This window comes from Camelus bactrianus, chromosome 29 (assembly GCF_048773025.1).
Source record: "Camelus bactrianus isolate YW-2024 breed Bactrian camel chromosome 29, ASM4877302v1, whole genome shotgun sequence".
Classification (NCBI taxonomy): Eukaryota; Metazoa; Chordata; class Mammalia; order Artiodactyla; family Camelidae; genus Camelus; species Camelus bactrianus.
The window spans coordinates 16382977-16399531 of record NC_133567.1 but is presented as its reverse complement, the minus strand read 5'-3'; the positions used below and the strand labels follow the sequence as shown (position 1 = coordinate 16399531).

Below are 16555 nucleotides of genomic sequence, written 5' to 3'. Positions count from 1 at the left end.
CCCCTCCATCTCTCAGCAATCCTCCTTTTTTTTCCTTACACAAAGTCCCATATCAAAACTTTTTTTCTGTTTTGATTTCAACATTTTTTCCGCTAAAATTTGTCACAGCCTTATCTATTCCCTTGAAATTTAACTTTTGATGCCACATGTCTTCAGAATAATAGCCATAGATCTGATGAATGATGATGCAGTGGGATGCAGGTGAATGCCTTGGTAATGTGTATTATTGAATTAATTAATATAAATTTTAGATTAGGCCAACAGTGAGTTGTTGCTATTTTATTTTTTTCCTAATGGGTAAGCCATTTCAAGTATCTTGAGTAATATCAATGTAGGAAACTTACAAATACTCTTTAGGCAATTATTTATTTAGGTAATGAATTTAAACATCTGCCAAAACATCTCTATTTAAATCTAGGTAGACCAGGAATCAGAATCACATAGGAATACCAGTTACTGACTTTGTGTTCTGGGAAAATCATAAAGCCACTCTAAGTCTCAATCTCCTTGCTGTAGAATGGAGATATTAATAGTACCTATTAATATTAATTCATACACAAGTTTGAGAGTCAAATAGAAAAAATGCATATAAGGTACTTAGTACAGTGTGCGGGAGATAGAAGGCATGTAATAAATGTTATCTGTATTATTGCTGTTTTTCATCCCAAGTAATCATTAAAATAATTAAGATCCTGTTGGTTTAATGGCTTAATTTAACAAAGTCTGCATTCAAGTATTACCAAATACTTAAGTAGCAGAGTTTAAAATTGTATAATCTTTAAAGTATCTTCACACCCTGGGATCTAATGACTTTATGATTCATGCAACTATGAATTATACTTTTGAATAAGTGTCCAGCCAAATATAATTCTAAATACAGTATTATTGAGGGTTTTCTTTTTTTTCCAGTTTTCTCATTTTCTTTTAGTTTGTAGATTTTTACACCAACTGAAAAACAATAAAATTCTAATGGCAATTTCCTTAGTTTTACTTGGGCATCCAATATAATAAATGTGGGGGTGACTTACTGACTGAGAAAGTGAAACCAAAATCACCATCGAAGCAAATGGAGGTGGATGGTTCCCCCATCACTTTGGATGACATAATTGTTAAAGATCATTTCTTTGGGGATGTGCTTGCTGTCAAGTCCTATTGACATCAGTGGAGATGCCTTCATTATCCAGCTGCCTCGACTGGATGTTCATGCAGTGAAACTTAGAAAATGCCAGTAAACAGCAACAATTTGATGATTTTAATGTTTTTGCTCTTTCAAAACTCAGATTTTTTTTTTTCTAAATGGCCAAAGGCAGTCATGCCAGACAGGCAGTCCGATTATTTGGTTTAAAAATCAAAGTAAACTCCAAAGTCCAGTTACCATCTTTTTGACAGATTTTGAAACAGACCACCAGAGCTATACTACAAACTGTCAAAAAAAAAAAGTTGTGTTTCAATTCTGTAGCTTCCCCAAGGCCTGGTTACCATTTGGTGTTCTTAACTTACTTATTGAATTTTCACTCAAGAAGTCGGGGTTTCTGAGAATTGTCAAGCTGTTCTATTAGAAAGGAAAGATCGTTTGTAGAATGGCAGTGTAAACATGGCTCGACCAGAATTATGTCAATTCACTAATTTTCACCTCTCGCATGAATGTATGTCATATTTGAATATAATTGGGACTTGGCTCGGAATGATCGGTTTCTGGAGAGTTCTTGGTGCAATGAATACAGATTAAGGAAGCCTGAGATTTAATTTTATGTCAAATTTAAATGTTTTGTTTCAAATCCGTATATAGGCCGCAAAGTGGTTTTACAGATTATATTAGTAGAATCTAGTAGTTTTTCTAAGCAGAAGAACCTTTTAGAATACATCTTTTTCTTTAAAAAATGAGTGACAGTTGTAATTTTGTTCTACACGTTTTTGACATATTTCATTTCCAGGGCATTATTTATAGTTTCTTATATTCCTTTCAAAATGGAAACATTATGGAAGTACCAATTATTAATGGCCCTGGAAATTCAAGTAATTTATAGGTTACAAATAATCTAGATAGGAATAAAAAAAAGAAAGCCATGCTTCCACGTATGTGGCTAAACATTTGCTTAAAAATGAGTCAGGTTTATTTTTAACAGGAAACCAAGTAGATTTTTAGAAGTGCATTTTAAAGACTATACGGCATAATCATCCCATTTTACAGATGTAAGGAAACTGAGTCACATAAGGTAATTAACTTACTCATAATCATACCTATAGCATCAAAGCCACAGTTACCTTGATTCCCAGTTTTGTATGGTTTGCCGTGAGCTTGTGCTACCAGCATATAAATCATTTATTAATGTCGACTGTGTACGGCATTCATGACTTTTCCAAGACTCTCCCTATATTTTGATATTCTTTGCAAAAAAGAAAAAAATGGAAAGGTATTTAAAGACAGATCTACAATTTAAAACTTTGCTTCCTCTGAGATGGAAAGATTACTGCAGAAACAAATTAATGTTCAAGTATGCTTTTGTTATGTTTTAAGTAAATCTGGGGATAAATAAGGTGGGAAAGATAAAACTATAAAGGGAAACACTTTGTTCTTCAAGAATGGAAAGCTGGATTTCAGTAGACATATCTTTCTTCTTCGTCTTTATCTCAAATGCTTACCCAGTTGGCATTACCTTCATAGCAGCCCTGTTTTTATATATTTGCATATGCAGCTATACATTTATTGGCATATCTACCAAAACATGCAGGAAAACAGAGAAAGAAGGAAAAGGAAATTGATAATAGGACGTTTCACCTTGTTCTATATCTGTATATAATTCATTTCTTCATAGCATTGCTTTGTTAATTTTTGACTTCAAAGTTGGTTTTTTTCCCCTGATATGAGTCATTTAACAATCTCAGTACATTTACTGCTTTATAGAAATGCAGTTACTAAAAGGAAATTTTTGTTTGCTTTAATTTTTTTCTTTTCAATTTTTTTCCCAGCAGATTTTTGAAACATCTATGAGATAAATTTAGGGATATAGGTACCTATTTTAACAAGCTATTTTCCAAAAAAAGCATATACATTTTCAAAGTTCCCTGAAAAATAGACCTTTCTGAATACATGTTACCATAGGAAATAAGAGGTTTCTATGACAAAGTAATTTAAAATGTTCTTTATTTGTTTCTCAAAGAGCATTCGAAAAGTAAAGTTCTCTAGTATTTACAACATTTCTTTGATTAGTGCTTCACATCGTGTAACTCTTCGAGGGATGTTTAATGGGGTCTAAGGATCATAAACTGACATAGAACCTTATAATGGAAAATTCAAATTAGATACAGTAACATTCACTTATGAAGATTTGAAACAGATTTAACACCTGGTATGTTTTTTTCTCTCCTATTTCTTATGTTTGACTTGTTGTCACACTTACTTTCACTGATATGCTCGTTCATTGACCTAATTGTTTCTGAAGGACAGTAACACTGTGGCAAAGTCATTGAAACCAGCTGATAGATCACTCTACAAAGTTTATTCAAATCTCATCAAGTACCTGAACAAATATTGTATGAAGTAATAATTTTCTAATTTGTCAATTTCCATTTGTCTTTTCTTATTAGGCATTTTAATATTACTTTTTTGTTTCCCTCCCATTTGTCAAGATCTCTCTCTCTGTCTCTTTCTCTCTCTCCTTCTCTCTCATAAAATAATCACAATCACCATTTATAAATTGACAAAATTTGAATTCATTTCCAAATATCTACCTGTTATTATAATCTATCCCTTTGAGCCCTCTTGCACTTTTCTGTGCTGGGATCTGTTGTCATACTTAAGTTATGTTCTTTTGCATTTTGATGAAATAAAATATCAACTCTACCTTTCATCCCATTACTATCATTCCCTCTACTTAATTATTACTGTGTAGCTTAAATCAAGTGTTTTTAATCTAATATTTTCAAATTTCCTTTTATTACTTAAATTATATACTAAATTTTGGGTTATGGTCATATATACATTATTATGGGTCCATCAATTTCATGGGATCTTCAAAGCTCTTAGTTGGTCGATCTTTTTTGAATATCTTACATAATAGACAGGGACAAGTAACAAATTTATGAACTGAAATGTCTCTTGATTAACCATCTGATCATATCCTGATTCTAACAATGTTTATCATATACACCTGCAACCCCCCCACACAAATTATTATTCTAACATGCAAATTACATTTCTTCTTGTTGGTATTTTTTGTTTTAAAAAGTTAAAAATTACAAGTAAAAATTCAATGCAGCAACTCTTACTATCAAAGATATTGAGTCATAGGGACTTATACTGAGGCTATAAATAATGAAGACAGTAAACAAAGAAAAAAGAAATATTTCTCTATTTAATTTAGCCAAAAACTTTGTAATGATTTATATAACACCATGTAACCTTTTTTTGGGGGGGGGGGTCCATGTATGAACTATTAATGGTAGCCACATTTTAAAAAAATATGACAATCTCATAGAGAATGTTATTTTTTCCATTAGAACTCAAGCCATTAAATCCATTATCCATTTTTGTTTCCTTGTCAATGCAATCTGTCTCTTTGCTTTGCCCCTATTAATGCCACATTGAAAAATTGAATCTGTTCCCTAAGTTAGTCTCTAACCTCTTTTATTATTTGAAAGAGAGTTTAGTGCTTGGAAACTTGCTCAGGGAAATAGAATTCCCTTCCGAAAATTTTCCGCAGCACAAACATCAGTATTGCGAGCATGTTCACCAGTGAGTCTCTGGCCTCCTTTTGAAGAATTGCCGAACAAAATGACTGAGGTCAATATATGGTCTCTCAGAGACTTAGCTAATTTATTTGTTACAGGTGATGCTGGTCCCTTCAGATTAAAGAAAAGCCTCCGCATTCTCAAGCCCACTGTATGCTGGGAGTATGTGATGGGGGGATTATTTGTCTGGTCCTTGTGTTTGGAACCTAAAGAAAAAAAAAAGCCTAAATAAATTCAAAGCCAGTTTTCAATACCTTAAAACACATTCCTTTTTTGGTCCAAGGTAGATTTTGTTTTTCTACATTAAATTATTTTATTTATTGTTTGGTAAAATTGTTGATCATTTTAAAATATTATTTGCTTATATTGGATCAGCTAGAATAATTTGAGTGCTCCGCATTGAACACGTAATATGAATGAGGTCATCTAAAAATTAAATCAAGATTTTGTTGTTGTTGTTCTCAGCTGTGTGAGAAAATAGGCTAGACTAATTAGCAAATTTTAGCATCCTCAGCCACCCTCAACTCTGATCTCTGTCTCCTGGTCTCCTCAAGTCAGGGAGACCACAATGCCTGCTACAGATTCCTCTCTACATCGTGGTGTACAAGGCTGGACATGGGCTACAAGGTCCTCCATGCAAACAGCCAAGAAAATTGTAGGACTTGGCATCATTTTTTTTTCTTTCTAAGGGATCACAGTCCTGCACTTTTGAATCTCCAACGTCTAAAAACAGTAGTTTCATTTATTTTGTCCAATTTTCTATTTTATTTTTTTCCTTACAGGCGAGAGTAAGTCCATTCTCATTGACTACTCACAACATGAAGCAGAAATCCCTTTTTATGTTGTGAGTTTGTTACCAAATTGAAGCGGGTATAGTTATTTTTTATAGCTTTTTCCCTTTAACTTTCTTGCTTTAATGAGCAACTTGTTCTGATACAGGGTTGCAGTCTTCTGATTTTGATGTCTATTCACCACCCCACTCAAAGTCTTGTGTACTTTCACCTTTATGTTTCAGGTGGAAGAGCCCCTTGCAACAATTTTTGCAAGGGAAGGTCTAGTGGTGACGAACTCCCTCAACTTTTGTTTGTTGGGGAAAGCCTTTATTTCTTCTTCATATCTGAAGAATAACTTTGCTGGATAGAGCATTCTAGGCTGACAGTTTTTATCATTCCAAATTTTGAGTATGTTATTCCACTCTCTCCCAGCCTGATCAGTTTCTACTGAGAAATCTGCTGATAGCCATATGGGGGTTCCTTTGTGGGTTACCACCTTTTTTCCTCCCCGACTGCCTTTAAGATCTTTCTTCATCATTGACTTCTGACAGTTTTAATATGACATATCTTGAAGGTCTTTTTGCACTGAGGTAATTAGGTGTTCTCTTAGCTTCATGAACTTGTATATCCGGTTTCCTTCCCAGGTTTGGGAAGGTCTCAACCATTATTTCTTTAATTAAACCCTCTTCTTCTCCTCTTCTCCTTCTGGGATACCCATTATCCTTATGTTGTGTTTCCTAATGAAGTCAGATAGTTCTCATAGAATTTTGGCTTTTTTGTTTGTTTGTTTTTCCATCTTGGTTCTCTGTTCTATTCCATCTGTATCATTTCTAGATTCCCATCTTCATGCTCACTAATTCTCTCTTTCATATGGTCTGCTTTATTTTTAATACTTTGTAATGCATTCTTCATCTCATTGATTGAGTTGTTTAGCTTCAGAATTTCTGTTTGGTTCACTTTTAGAGTTTCAATCTTTTTAGTAAAGTAGTCCTTCTGTTTACTGATTTTATTCCTAAGCTCGTTGAACTGTCATTCTGAGTTACCCTGTAGCTCACCGAGTTTCTTCATGACAGCTATTTTGAATTCTCTATCAGTTAGATCGCAATACTCCGTGACTTTAAGATTGGTTTCTGGAGGATTGTTATTTTCCTTTTCTGATGCCCCGTTACCATGGTTTTTCATGGTGGTTGATGTGGTGTTCCACTGCTGACACATTTGAAGTAGTGAACACCTTTACGTAAAGCTTGTCTCACTTGATTGTAACAATCCAACAGGTTAGTAGTTACTTTCTTCTGTTTTGCAGCAGGTGGTGCTATAGTACAAGTTTTGTTATCAGGTTATCTTGAGAATCCATTTCTATCCTCCAGAGCCTCTGTCAGAGTCAGTATTGCCCGGTGACCATGTTGTGGCAGATTATACCACAGACTCACTCATGCCTTGCTCCTGCCAGTGTCACTGCTGTTTCTGGCATCACCACCTGAGGCACTGGGATTGTGGGCACCTCTGCCATGTCCAGCGTCACCAGGGTTGTGGGCTCAGCTTCCTTGGAGAAGGGGCAGGCAGGGTCTCAGGTGCTTCTGCTGCATCTGGGATTGTTGGATTTGCACGAGCTGCCACTGCAAGTGAAGGTGCCAAAGATGCAGGTTCCTCCCCAGATGGAGGGATGGGGTCACAGCCGCACTGTGCTGCTGCCCAGTTCCCTGTGGCTGCGGACACCACTGCAACCAGGGGGCCAAAGTCGTATGTATCACCGGCCCTGCTTCCACCAGGTTCTCTGGGGCTGGAGGCTCAGTCTTTGCAGCCAGGGGGCCAGGATCCCAGCTGCCACCTCCGCTCTTCCTCATTTCTGCCTCCTCTACGTGATTCAGTCCACCGACTTTGGGATGTACAGATGTGTGGGACTCTACAGCATTCTGGCAGGTTGAGCAGAGCTCTGAACCTTCCTGAGTGGTGGGTGTTTTATTGGTTGTAGAGTGAAGGGGAGAGACAAAGGGGGCATCTCACGCTGCCATGATGCTGATGTCATCATTCAATTTTATGATTCAGTTTTATTGCTTTTTCCAATATCATTTATACTTCTTTTAAAACATATTTTAGAGATTACTCCAGAGTTTACAATATATATTTCAAAATCATCTAAATTCGCTTCACATGTGATACTGTGCTACAGGTAATGCAAGTAACTTTGAGTATTCCCAACTCCTACCCCCCCATTCCTTGTGATATGGCTGTCAGTCACTCCGCGCATGTGTGTATTATAATCATCTATTGCTATAAACATCTATTGCTTTTGGATCAGTTAAAAATAAGGAAATGAAACATTTTATTTTGCCTTTAGTTCTTTTCCAATGCTCTTTTTTTATGTAAATCCAAATCTCTGATCCAAATAATTGCTTTCTGATAGTTCAGTTTCTCTTTCTGATAGTTCCTCATTTTCCGCAAACACTGAGGCAGTTTTAAGTTTTTAAATTTATATTACAATATGAAACTCCATTTATTCATTTGCGTGGTTTCAAGCCAGCAGTCTTGTTAACTTTCATCAATTCTTGCTTGAAGGATATAAAATTAAAAGCTGGTTGAAGTGCCTGTTAGCAGGCCAATAATAGGGCACGTACATTACCCCAGGGAGGAGGAATCTCATGAAGTTGTAGCAAAGAATTCTGATACGCAAAAATAAAAAATATTTCATCACACAGTGATTTTGAAGCTGTGAATAATATGCAAGTGTTTTTGCATTTTGGGCTTTCTGTCTTTCTTTTCCCTAATATGACTCAAGGTAACAGAATTACGAAGAACACTGGTACAAAGCTTAAAGATTAACTATATTGCAGGATTTTATTAGTGAGATCTAAACGCTTAACAGGGATTATGGAAGAAAATGTTCAGAAAGTTGGTTTTGATAAATCCTTGTTTCTATCTGAAGATCACTTCTACTCCTTAACTAACGCCTATCTTCAATTCTTTTTTTAATTTTACTTGTCATGCATACATATCACCTCAGTGTTTGGAATACCATCTATATAGTTATTGTGTAAATGATCACAGTAAGTGTATAATATACAATTATATTTATAAAATTATATAAATAAAATTTATATAATTATATTTATTATGTTATATAAATATAATAATATATAATTATTTATACAATCATATATATGGCTTACAGATATCTCAGATATTTAGTGTCATAAATAAAACTTTAACTGAACACTATGTAACCCAAAGGTATCATGATGGGAAACTCCCAAGCCCAAAGTCCAAATCTGACAAATTAGCCACCACTGAATACCAAGTAATACTGTTGGAAAATTATTTAAAAACAAATTAGTGCTCCTGTGTTTATTCTAAAATAGTAAATTCACTGCTTAAGATGAGTATGACTATACATTAAACTAAGGCTAGCATGTGATTAATAAAAGAAGAATAGTTTTGATTTATCGGTGTGGGTGTTTCCAGTAAAGCCCATGACAAGGCTGAGTCGCTGCCCTGAGCACCCAGGTCTCCTAGTTGGTTTACGTGACTGGGTATCCAGTTCCTACCCGAGGGCACCTCTCATCCATCTCTGGTCACTTCCCTTCCTGCGTTAGTTTTCTGCGATATTTTTGTTTTACTCTCCAGAATAGAAATTTCCTCTTGGGAATTAGATGCTAATGGAAATTCTTTCAGCATGAAGAATTATAAGAACAAACATTGACAACGCTCTTGATCAGACTACTGTTATAAAAGGTTTAGTCTCAAGCACAAATAAAGAGATTTGTACACAGGTATCAAAAGCTTGAAAACATCTTAGCGGAGCTACCAAAGACCCAAAGTGTACTTTACCAGTCTGTAGGGAGTGAGTGTATGACTCTGTATTTCATTCAATGATGAAAATACGAGACGGATCTGAAAGTGAAAGCTGGATAAGAGTAAAATAGGGAAAATTATAGAGTTAAGAAATAGTCTTGGAAAAACAAAGGGATAATATTAAACAAATTATTAATTAGTTACAAAAGAACTTCTGTTAGCTGATAACTTCGGGAATTATATTTCAGAATATGCTATTGAAAATACCTTTTTTTTAAATTGTAATATCTCTACAAAATTTTTTTCCAGTTGGATGTGGTTTAGAGTTTGGAGTTGCTTCAAGCTATTGTGATTTCATTGCTTCCTAACTTCAACTTATACCCACTGCCATTCAGTAAAAACACACACTGAACTTGGAAGTATGAAAATGCTTTCTGTTTTTGGTTGTTTTTTTTTTTTTAGGTCTTCTCTGTACTTTTCTTCTTTTTGTAGTTTTTTCCCCTTGTGGGTGAGCTACATTCTTTTTTATTCTACTAGGAGTACATGATAAATAAATTCAACATGATTCTTATTCAGATGGGTAGGTGGCGGGAGAAAGAGTAGGCAAATGAACAAACAAAATATATAAACAATTATTAGTTGAGAGACATGTTTAAAGGCACTTGTTACTGTGATAAGAGAAGAGAGAACTCAGGGAACAAAGTTTCTCTGCCAGGTGACATAGGAGCTGAAACATGAACTGTTAATAACGTGTTAACGGTATGAAGAGTATTCTGAATAGACAAAAGCCCTAAATTACACTAACATAAATGATGATGGTGATGCAAGTCCAGCAGAGTGAGTGAAGAGGATTGAATGGGAAATGGTTATGTTGGCGAGACAGAGTGTATATAATAATACATAGGGCTTGGTGGGCTATGCCTATTTATGTTAATTGTGGCACGCACGTCCAAATTTCCAACAGGACACTTTTCTCATTCTAGCCTAACATTTGAATCCAGTTTTACAATTTACCAAAGCATCTTTCAGTGCTAAATTTTAGAGAGGAAAAAAAAAAAGACTACTTCTTCCGAAAGATATTTTTGGAAAAACCAAAATATTTTCATGTGCATTAATTATAATTTCATTTATTAAAATACACTTTTAAGTAAATGTCTTCCTTTTTATTCTTATTGCTACTAAAATTCCGTTAATTTTTGAGCTGTGAAAATACACAAGTTGCAGAGATCGTTTTGTCGTTTCTCAGATGGTTTCCCAGGGAAGGCTTTTCTTTGTATCTGATCTTATCTGAATTCACCTGGGAGTCAGGAGACAGTCCTGGCCCCAGAATGAATTGCTGTGAATACTTGGCCAGCTCTCAAAATCCATGTATGACTAGCACTTTGAGCTTTCTGTAATTACAGAAAATTCTCAACCTATAGGAATTAGCTTTGACTGATTCTCATTTATAGCACCCTTGCAATTGCATCTGTGTAATTATTTACAGTACACAGAGCAGCAAGAATACAGCCTGTCGCTCAGACTGCCTAGATCTTAAGCATCGCCACATAAAACTTGGACCCCTGGGCAATGTCCTTGGGGTCATTCTAGGTACCTAGTTCAGGTGCACCATCAATTCCTGGATAGGAATTAACCACTTCTTTGCATATTGACCAGTCCTTTTCCAGCCAGGCAGTTCTTATATAATAACAAAAATATGTATTACAGTAGATATTATGTATGTAAATATTTTAAAATTATTATTTATAAATTCAAAGGGATTTTGGTTACAACAAATACAGATATTTGTCTTTCTTCATAGTTCAATAATTACAGTGTTTGTAGTTATGTTGGTAAAATGTTGGTCAGTAGATCCTTGGGTAGCTTATATACTGTCTACTGCAATGCTTTACCAGAAAATGAAAATAGCATGGCCATATTAGAGTGTCCTATAGAAGAAATAATATGCAATATGTTTAAAATCTCTGGTATGTAGTCAAGTTACGAATAATACAAGACTATGTGGATCACTTTTTAAAGGAAGCACATAACCTGAGTGTTCATTTAACTGGTTAAAAAAAGTAGATTAATCACTTAAGCTCTTAATAGAATTATTAAGATGATTTATCATAAATAGCCTGAAAAATAACCTCATTGTTTTTCAAAATGATATTTTAAAGATAAATTTCTCCAAAATATGTTTTAAGAAACTAAGGGAAGGGATATGTCAATGTGAAAATATACTTAAGACAAATATCTAATACTTTGACTAGATCATAATTTTAAACTGAACCTTCCAATAATCATGCTAAAAACCACTGATTTTTTAAAATCTCAGTTCTCAGGCTTCATTGTTTGTACCTTAAATAGCAATTGTTAATTTTTTTTAGTGTTTACTAAGCCCCAGATTTCATGATAAGCACTTTTAATAAACTTTCTGAATTCACCTTTACAATAGCTTCTCTAATGTTAGTTTTGTAATTGACACACTTTTTTGTGCGTTTGTTTGTTGTTACAGAGCCCACACGTGCATTTCGGCTAAGCCTGAACTCTTAATCTCTACGATACATTTGCACACTTCCACTGACTGCATTCTCTGTCATAAATATTAATCACTTGTCAGTCTTTCTCACTCAATTTCAAACCCCTTAAGAACAAAAATATATTTCATTCATTTGTATTTCTGACCAAGTCTAGTTAGTACATTCCTTGAACACAGTATGTACAAAATAAATACTTGTCAAGTACTAAATATGCTTATATTAAAATTCCCCTTAACTTTACTTTCACTCTAGAACTACCAAGGTATCTTTTATTGGTTAAATATCTTTTCTGCATGTTGGCAGTTCTCCAGTTGGCCAGGAAGGATGCATCTCTGCAGGCGGACACAGCGCCGGAGGGAAGTTCACTCTTGAATTGGGTCTTTTTGTCACATGATTGTTACAGTATCGAAGTTAGGATCTTTCTCTCCCTTCTGTAACTAAATGCCACTCCTCCTTTGGAAACTGCTGTGGCCCTGGCCCTCCTTCCTTGACCAGCCTGTCTGCCTCAAGGGAAAACGACGACCCTCCATACAGGCCCTCCACCCTGGGTCACTGCTGTAGCCCTTTCTGCTCTTGGATTTGACCTCCACCGACTGCCTGCCTCTTGCTCCTCCCGTGGTCATGGCTTCTAGCATTACAGCATTGGAGATTTTGAAGTCTCTGTTGCGGAATTTCACATTACTTTCCCAGAAGTACCATTATGCCTGTGATTAATCACAGACTTGTCTGCATTTCCTTTACTCTGATGTCATCTGACACATATTTTGGGGGAAAAAAAAACTGAAGTTTCAGTACCTGTGTAGATCTGTCTTATTTTTAAGAAGCCTTTCTCTGGGCAATTCAGTGGAGGGAAGGAAGGGCCATTAGGTAAAAGTATCATCTCAAACAACCAAATTGAAATGGATGCCACTCAAGGACAACAAACTTTATTATTCTTGCGTTTGATATGTTTTCTTGATTCTCAGTCACATTCCTTCTGTGAACCAGAGCTCGTACTCTTCTTTCTCTTCTCGCTTTCTCTATAAAATTAGGGTATATTTCCTCTAGTCTCCACAGAGTTATAAAAATTGCCTGTTTCTTTTTTCAAAATAATGGTTACAAAAATTATTTAAATAGTAACTACTAAGTAAAAATATTGATTCATTAGGAAGCTGGAAGAATGTGGTTTGTATACAGATGCCTAAAACTGAAAAAAAATTACAAAATATGATATAAACATATGCTTTCAAAACTTGGTGAAAAATACCAGCTAAAACAGCTGCAAAAATTGAATACAGTTACTGAGGAGCAGAGCACGGAGAGCAGGGGCGTGACGGGTGGAGGATGGCAGGGTTTTACTCTACACTTTAAGTACAATTTGTGTTTTTAAATGATGTGCACATATTACCCGGATAAGAGTAAAAATAAAATACAACCTCGTAGAATTCTATAAAAACAAAATCACTGGTATTCATAATATAAGAAATGTTACAAAGAAGCTTTAAATATGAACGAAGGATAACAGCAATGAAAACACTTAGGTTAAAAATTTACATGCTAAATATATGTGTGCAGTGCGTAAGCCAGCCTAGGTCAGCTATTTTAATCATTGTGACAAAACTTTCAAGCAAAACTACATAATTAAAGTGCAAATGTGAGGATTCTCCCTTCAATCATTGTCCAACTATATGATTATTTGAAGACATGCCAATTAATTTTGCTCTAGCCTCTAAAGACAAGTATTTGCAAACTCTATGTAAACTTAATTAAATGACCACATAAAAGATATCATCAGTATCTCTAAAATTATGAAATCATTTTTGAACAATAACAAAGCACCACACTTCAGTTTTTTTCTCAATTTTTATTTAGAAAGTTCAGTGAAACAACATGATATCACTTAGAAATAGTTTAATCTCACTATAATTTAACATTTTAAAAAATCTAGTCATTTTTGATTTTCAACAATGAAATTTATAAAAATAATTTTACATTTATAAAATGAATCATTATTTCACAATAAATTATTCTTTCTTATTACCTGAAAACAGTTTTGTGCTATATAAAAGCAACAACTTTCCTTATCAATGGTTTGAAAATATGCTGAAAACTTCAGTTCCCCTTTGTCCAGCATTTTTGGCAGTTAAGTATACAAAAATATTATATTACACATTCCCTGACCATACATAAGACAAATTCGTTAGCAATAATTTCTAAAACATTGCTGCAAAGTAAATAAATGCAGACAAGTTAGAGGGTTCACTAAAAATGAATTCTGTTTTATATTTTAAAGGTTTTTTTAATATCTTCTAAGAAAACCACACAAAAAATTAAACCAAAAACTACAAAAGATATGTCCATTTATAAAAATCAAAAGCACTTTTATTCATGAAATAGAGACTCTAGTTTAAATTTTCAAAAAAAAATGAGTTACATTTTTTTTTCTGTCCTAACTCTCTCTCAAAGATATATTTTACAGTTTCCAGGTACCAGCTCTTAAAGGAATTTTGATTCTGTTAAATCAATGATAGCTTCTAAGTAATCATTTTTTCATTTTAAGAGTTATTAAGTTAGTTCAACATTAACAGAAGCTTTTTATTTGTAGGGTAAGCAGGGACTATGAAATTATAATCTTAGATATTTTGAAAGGTTCTATTAAAATCATTTAATTCAGTCTCTTGCAGCTTGGAAAACCCTTCCTATACAATAATTACTATAAGTTTTTCCCTGCTTCAGCAAATAACTTGTGTGTGTATGTGTGTGTGTGTGTGAGAGAGAGAGAGAGAAGAGAGAGAGATATCACTGTTTCTCGAAGCAGCCCATCATTAACTGTTTTAAAATAAGCTCCGGCTTTAGATAATATCATTTTTTCTGTCTCCAATGAACTATACTCCTCAGCCCACTGGATTTTTGAAAACGTGCTAAGTCCATGATTTAAATTTATTTTTGCTTTCATCATAACCTACCTGGTATATATTTTATTTTCTGTAATCTGTTTAAGAGTATGTTTTGTACTTCCCAGAGAGAAGACTCATTGAAAGTACAGAAGTAGTTTCTTATTCTGCAACAAATTTACATTCATTACTTACATGGAAACCTGTGTTACAGGTAACACAATGGGTGATATTCAATCATTGCTCAACTGCATATATTTAGAAACCATAGTAAGAGGCTCACATTTGCTTTACAACCAAAGATTTATTCTCATCAAAGTCAGTCAGACCTGGGCTTGAATTTGGCTCTCCTATTCTTTAGGTTGATGAACTTTGGTTACATGACTTAACCCCTCCAAGCTAAAGCTTTCTTTATTTATAAAAGAAATGAGGCAACACGTGTGACAGATGGCTAACTTGTCCGCAAATATCCGAAGCCCAGACACGTTCAGTTTTAGTTGGCACAAGGGCTTTCTAGCCAAAGACCACCCTCCGGGCCTCCCTGGGAACTAGATGTGGGCACCTGCTAAGTTCTAATCAATGGATGACGACTTCTAGACTGATTGAGGAGAGGGAAACAATGTCTGTTTTGGTTGTGCCACTCTTTTTAAGAGTTTCTTTTTTACAGTTTGGCTTGTATCCTGTCTGTTAAAACTAACATGTTTTATCTTAACATACATCTTCAAATACCGGCAGATTTCAAGGAATACCCAGGCATCTTTGGAATGCTTATTTATAATTTTCTAAACTTAATATAGGCAATATTTAACTGTCGACCAAAAAGATGCTTCTTAGCCACAGGATATCCTTAAGTGATTATTCAAAGAAACACACTGTATTCTACAGCAACTGCTTTGTTTTTCAAGTTTGCAAGGTTTAAAATTTATTTAAAAAGTTGTTTCATTTAATATGAATCTGGGATTTCTGATCTACTGTTCTCGGTCAAAAAAAGAATGCTTAGTTCCACATCACATCACCATAAAGCAATTATTTACAGATTTAAATTAATAATAAGACAACAAATGAAAGTAGTACATAAGAGTCCACTGGTTCAGGCACAGTACAAGGGAAGTTGGAAAAAATATACTATATGAACATACAGAAACTCAGATATACATTGGTTGCGTCTAAAGGTTTTAAACAACAGCAACAACAACGGCGTGAGCACATAGACAAGAAAACGGGATTCCACCTTACACAGCACCATGAAGGAGCCTTGGCTAAGGGTCTGCCAAAAGTGCTATCCTGAGATACCGCAAGGCCAATGCCTTTTCACATTTCTGCAGCGCCGTCCAGAAGTAAACGTGTTCTCACAATTGCTTGTGTTTGGAGAGAGGCTGGTGTGAAATGACCGAAGCTTGGTTTGCAGCTATTTTGTATGGTTCTTGTCCGGAGCCTTGAGGTGGGGAAGGAAGTGGGGTTTCAGGAGTTGCTAAAAAAGAATCAAAGCAGTATGTGTGATGGTGACAGTCACCCGGGCCCGTCGCATTAAATCTTGCATGACATCAATATGCATTCCTTTATTTTGGGTAAGTTTTTAAGAGATCATGTATAAAGTAGTGATTATAATACTTTATATGGTCACTGACATACTGTTGGAGATGCCTTCCCACCTTACCTCCCCAAAACGCATTAAACTAGAATAGATTCATGCTTAAAACGCTCAGTAGTCACTTGAAGGTGTCTTCAGCCTTTCCTTTTGGCATTGATGAACATTTGATTCTCTTACAAACTCAGCAGAAAAAAGTTAAAATAAAAAGAATTAACAGAGGGGGAAGGGTATAGCTCAGTGGCAGAGCACATGCTTAGCATGCACGAGATCCTGGGT

The 16555-nt window shown here is 34.9% G+C and overlaps 1 protein-coding gene across 3 annotated transcripts in view; it reads right to left on the bottom strand.

The window, feature by feature from the left end:
- Nucleotides 1-13638: 13638 nt before the first annotated feature.
- The window catches only part of HNF4G (hepatocyte nuclear factor 4 gamma), a 106716-nt gene continuing 103799 nt past the window's right edge, over nt 13639-16555 (bottom strand). For all 3 annotated transcript variants that reach the window (XM_074354885.1, XM_074354886.1, XM_074354884.1), the window contains one exon: nt 13639-16159. In XM_074354885.1, the coding sequence (XP_074210986.1) occupies nt 16038-16159 (122 nt within the window). In that variant the 3' untranslated portion in view covers nt 13639-16037. The remainder of the gene's footprint in view (nt 16160-16555) is intronic.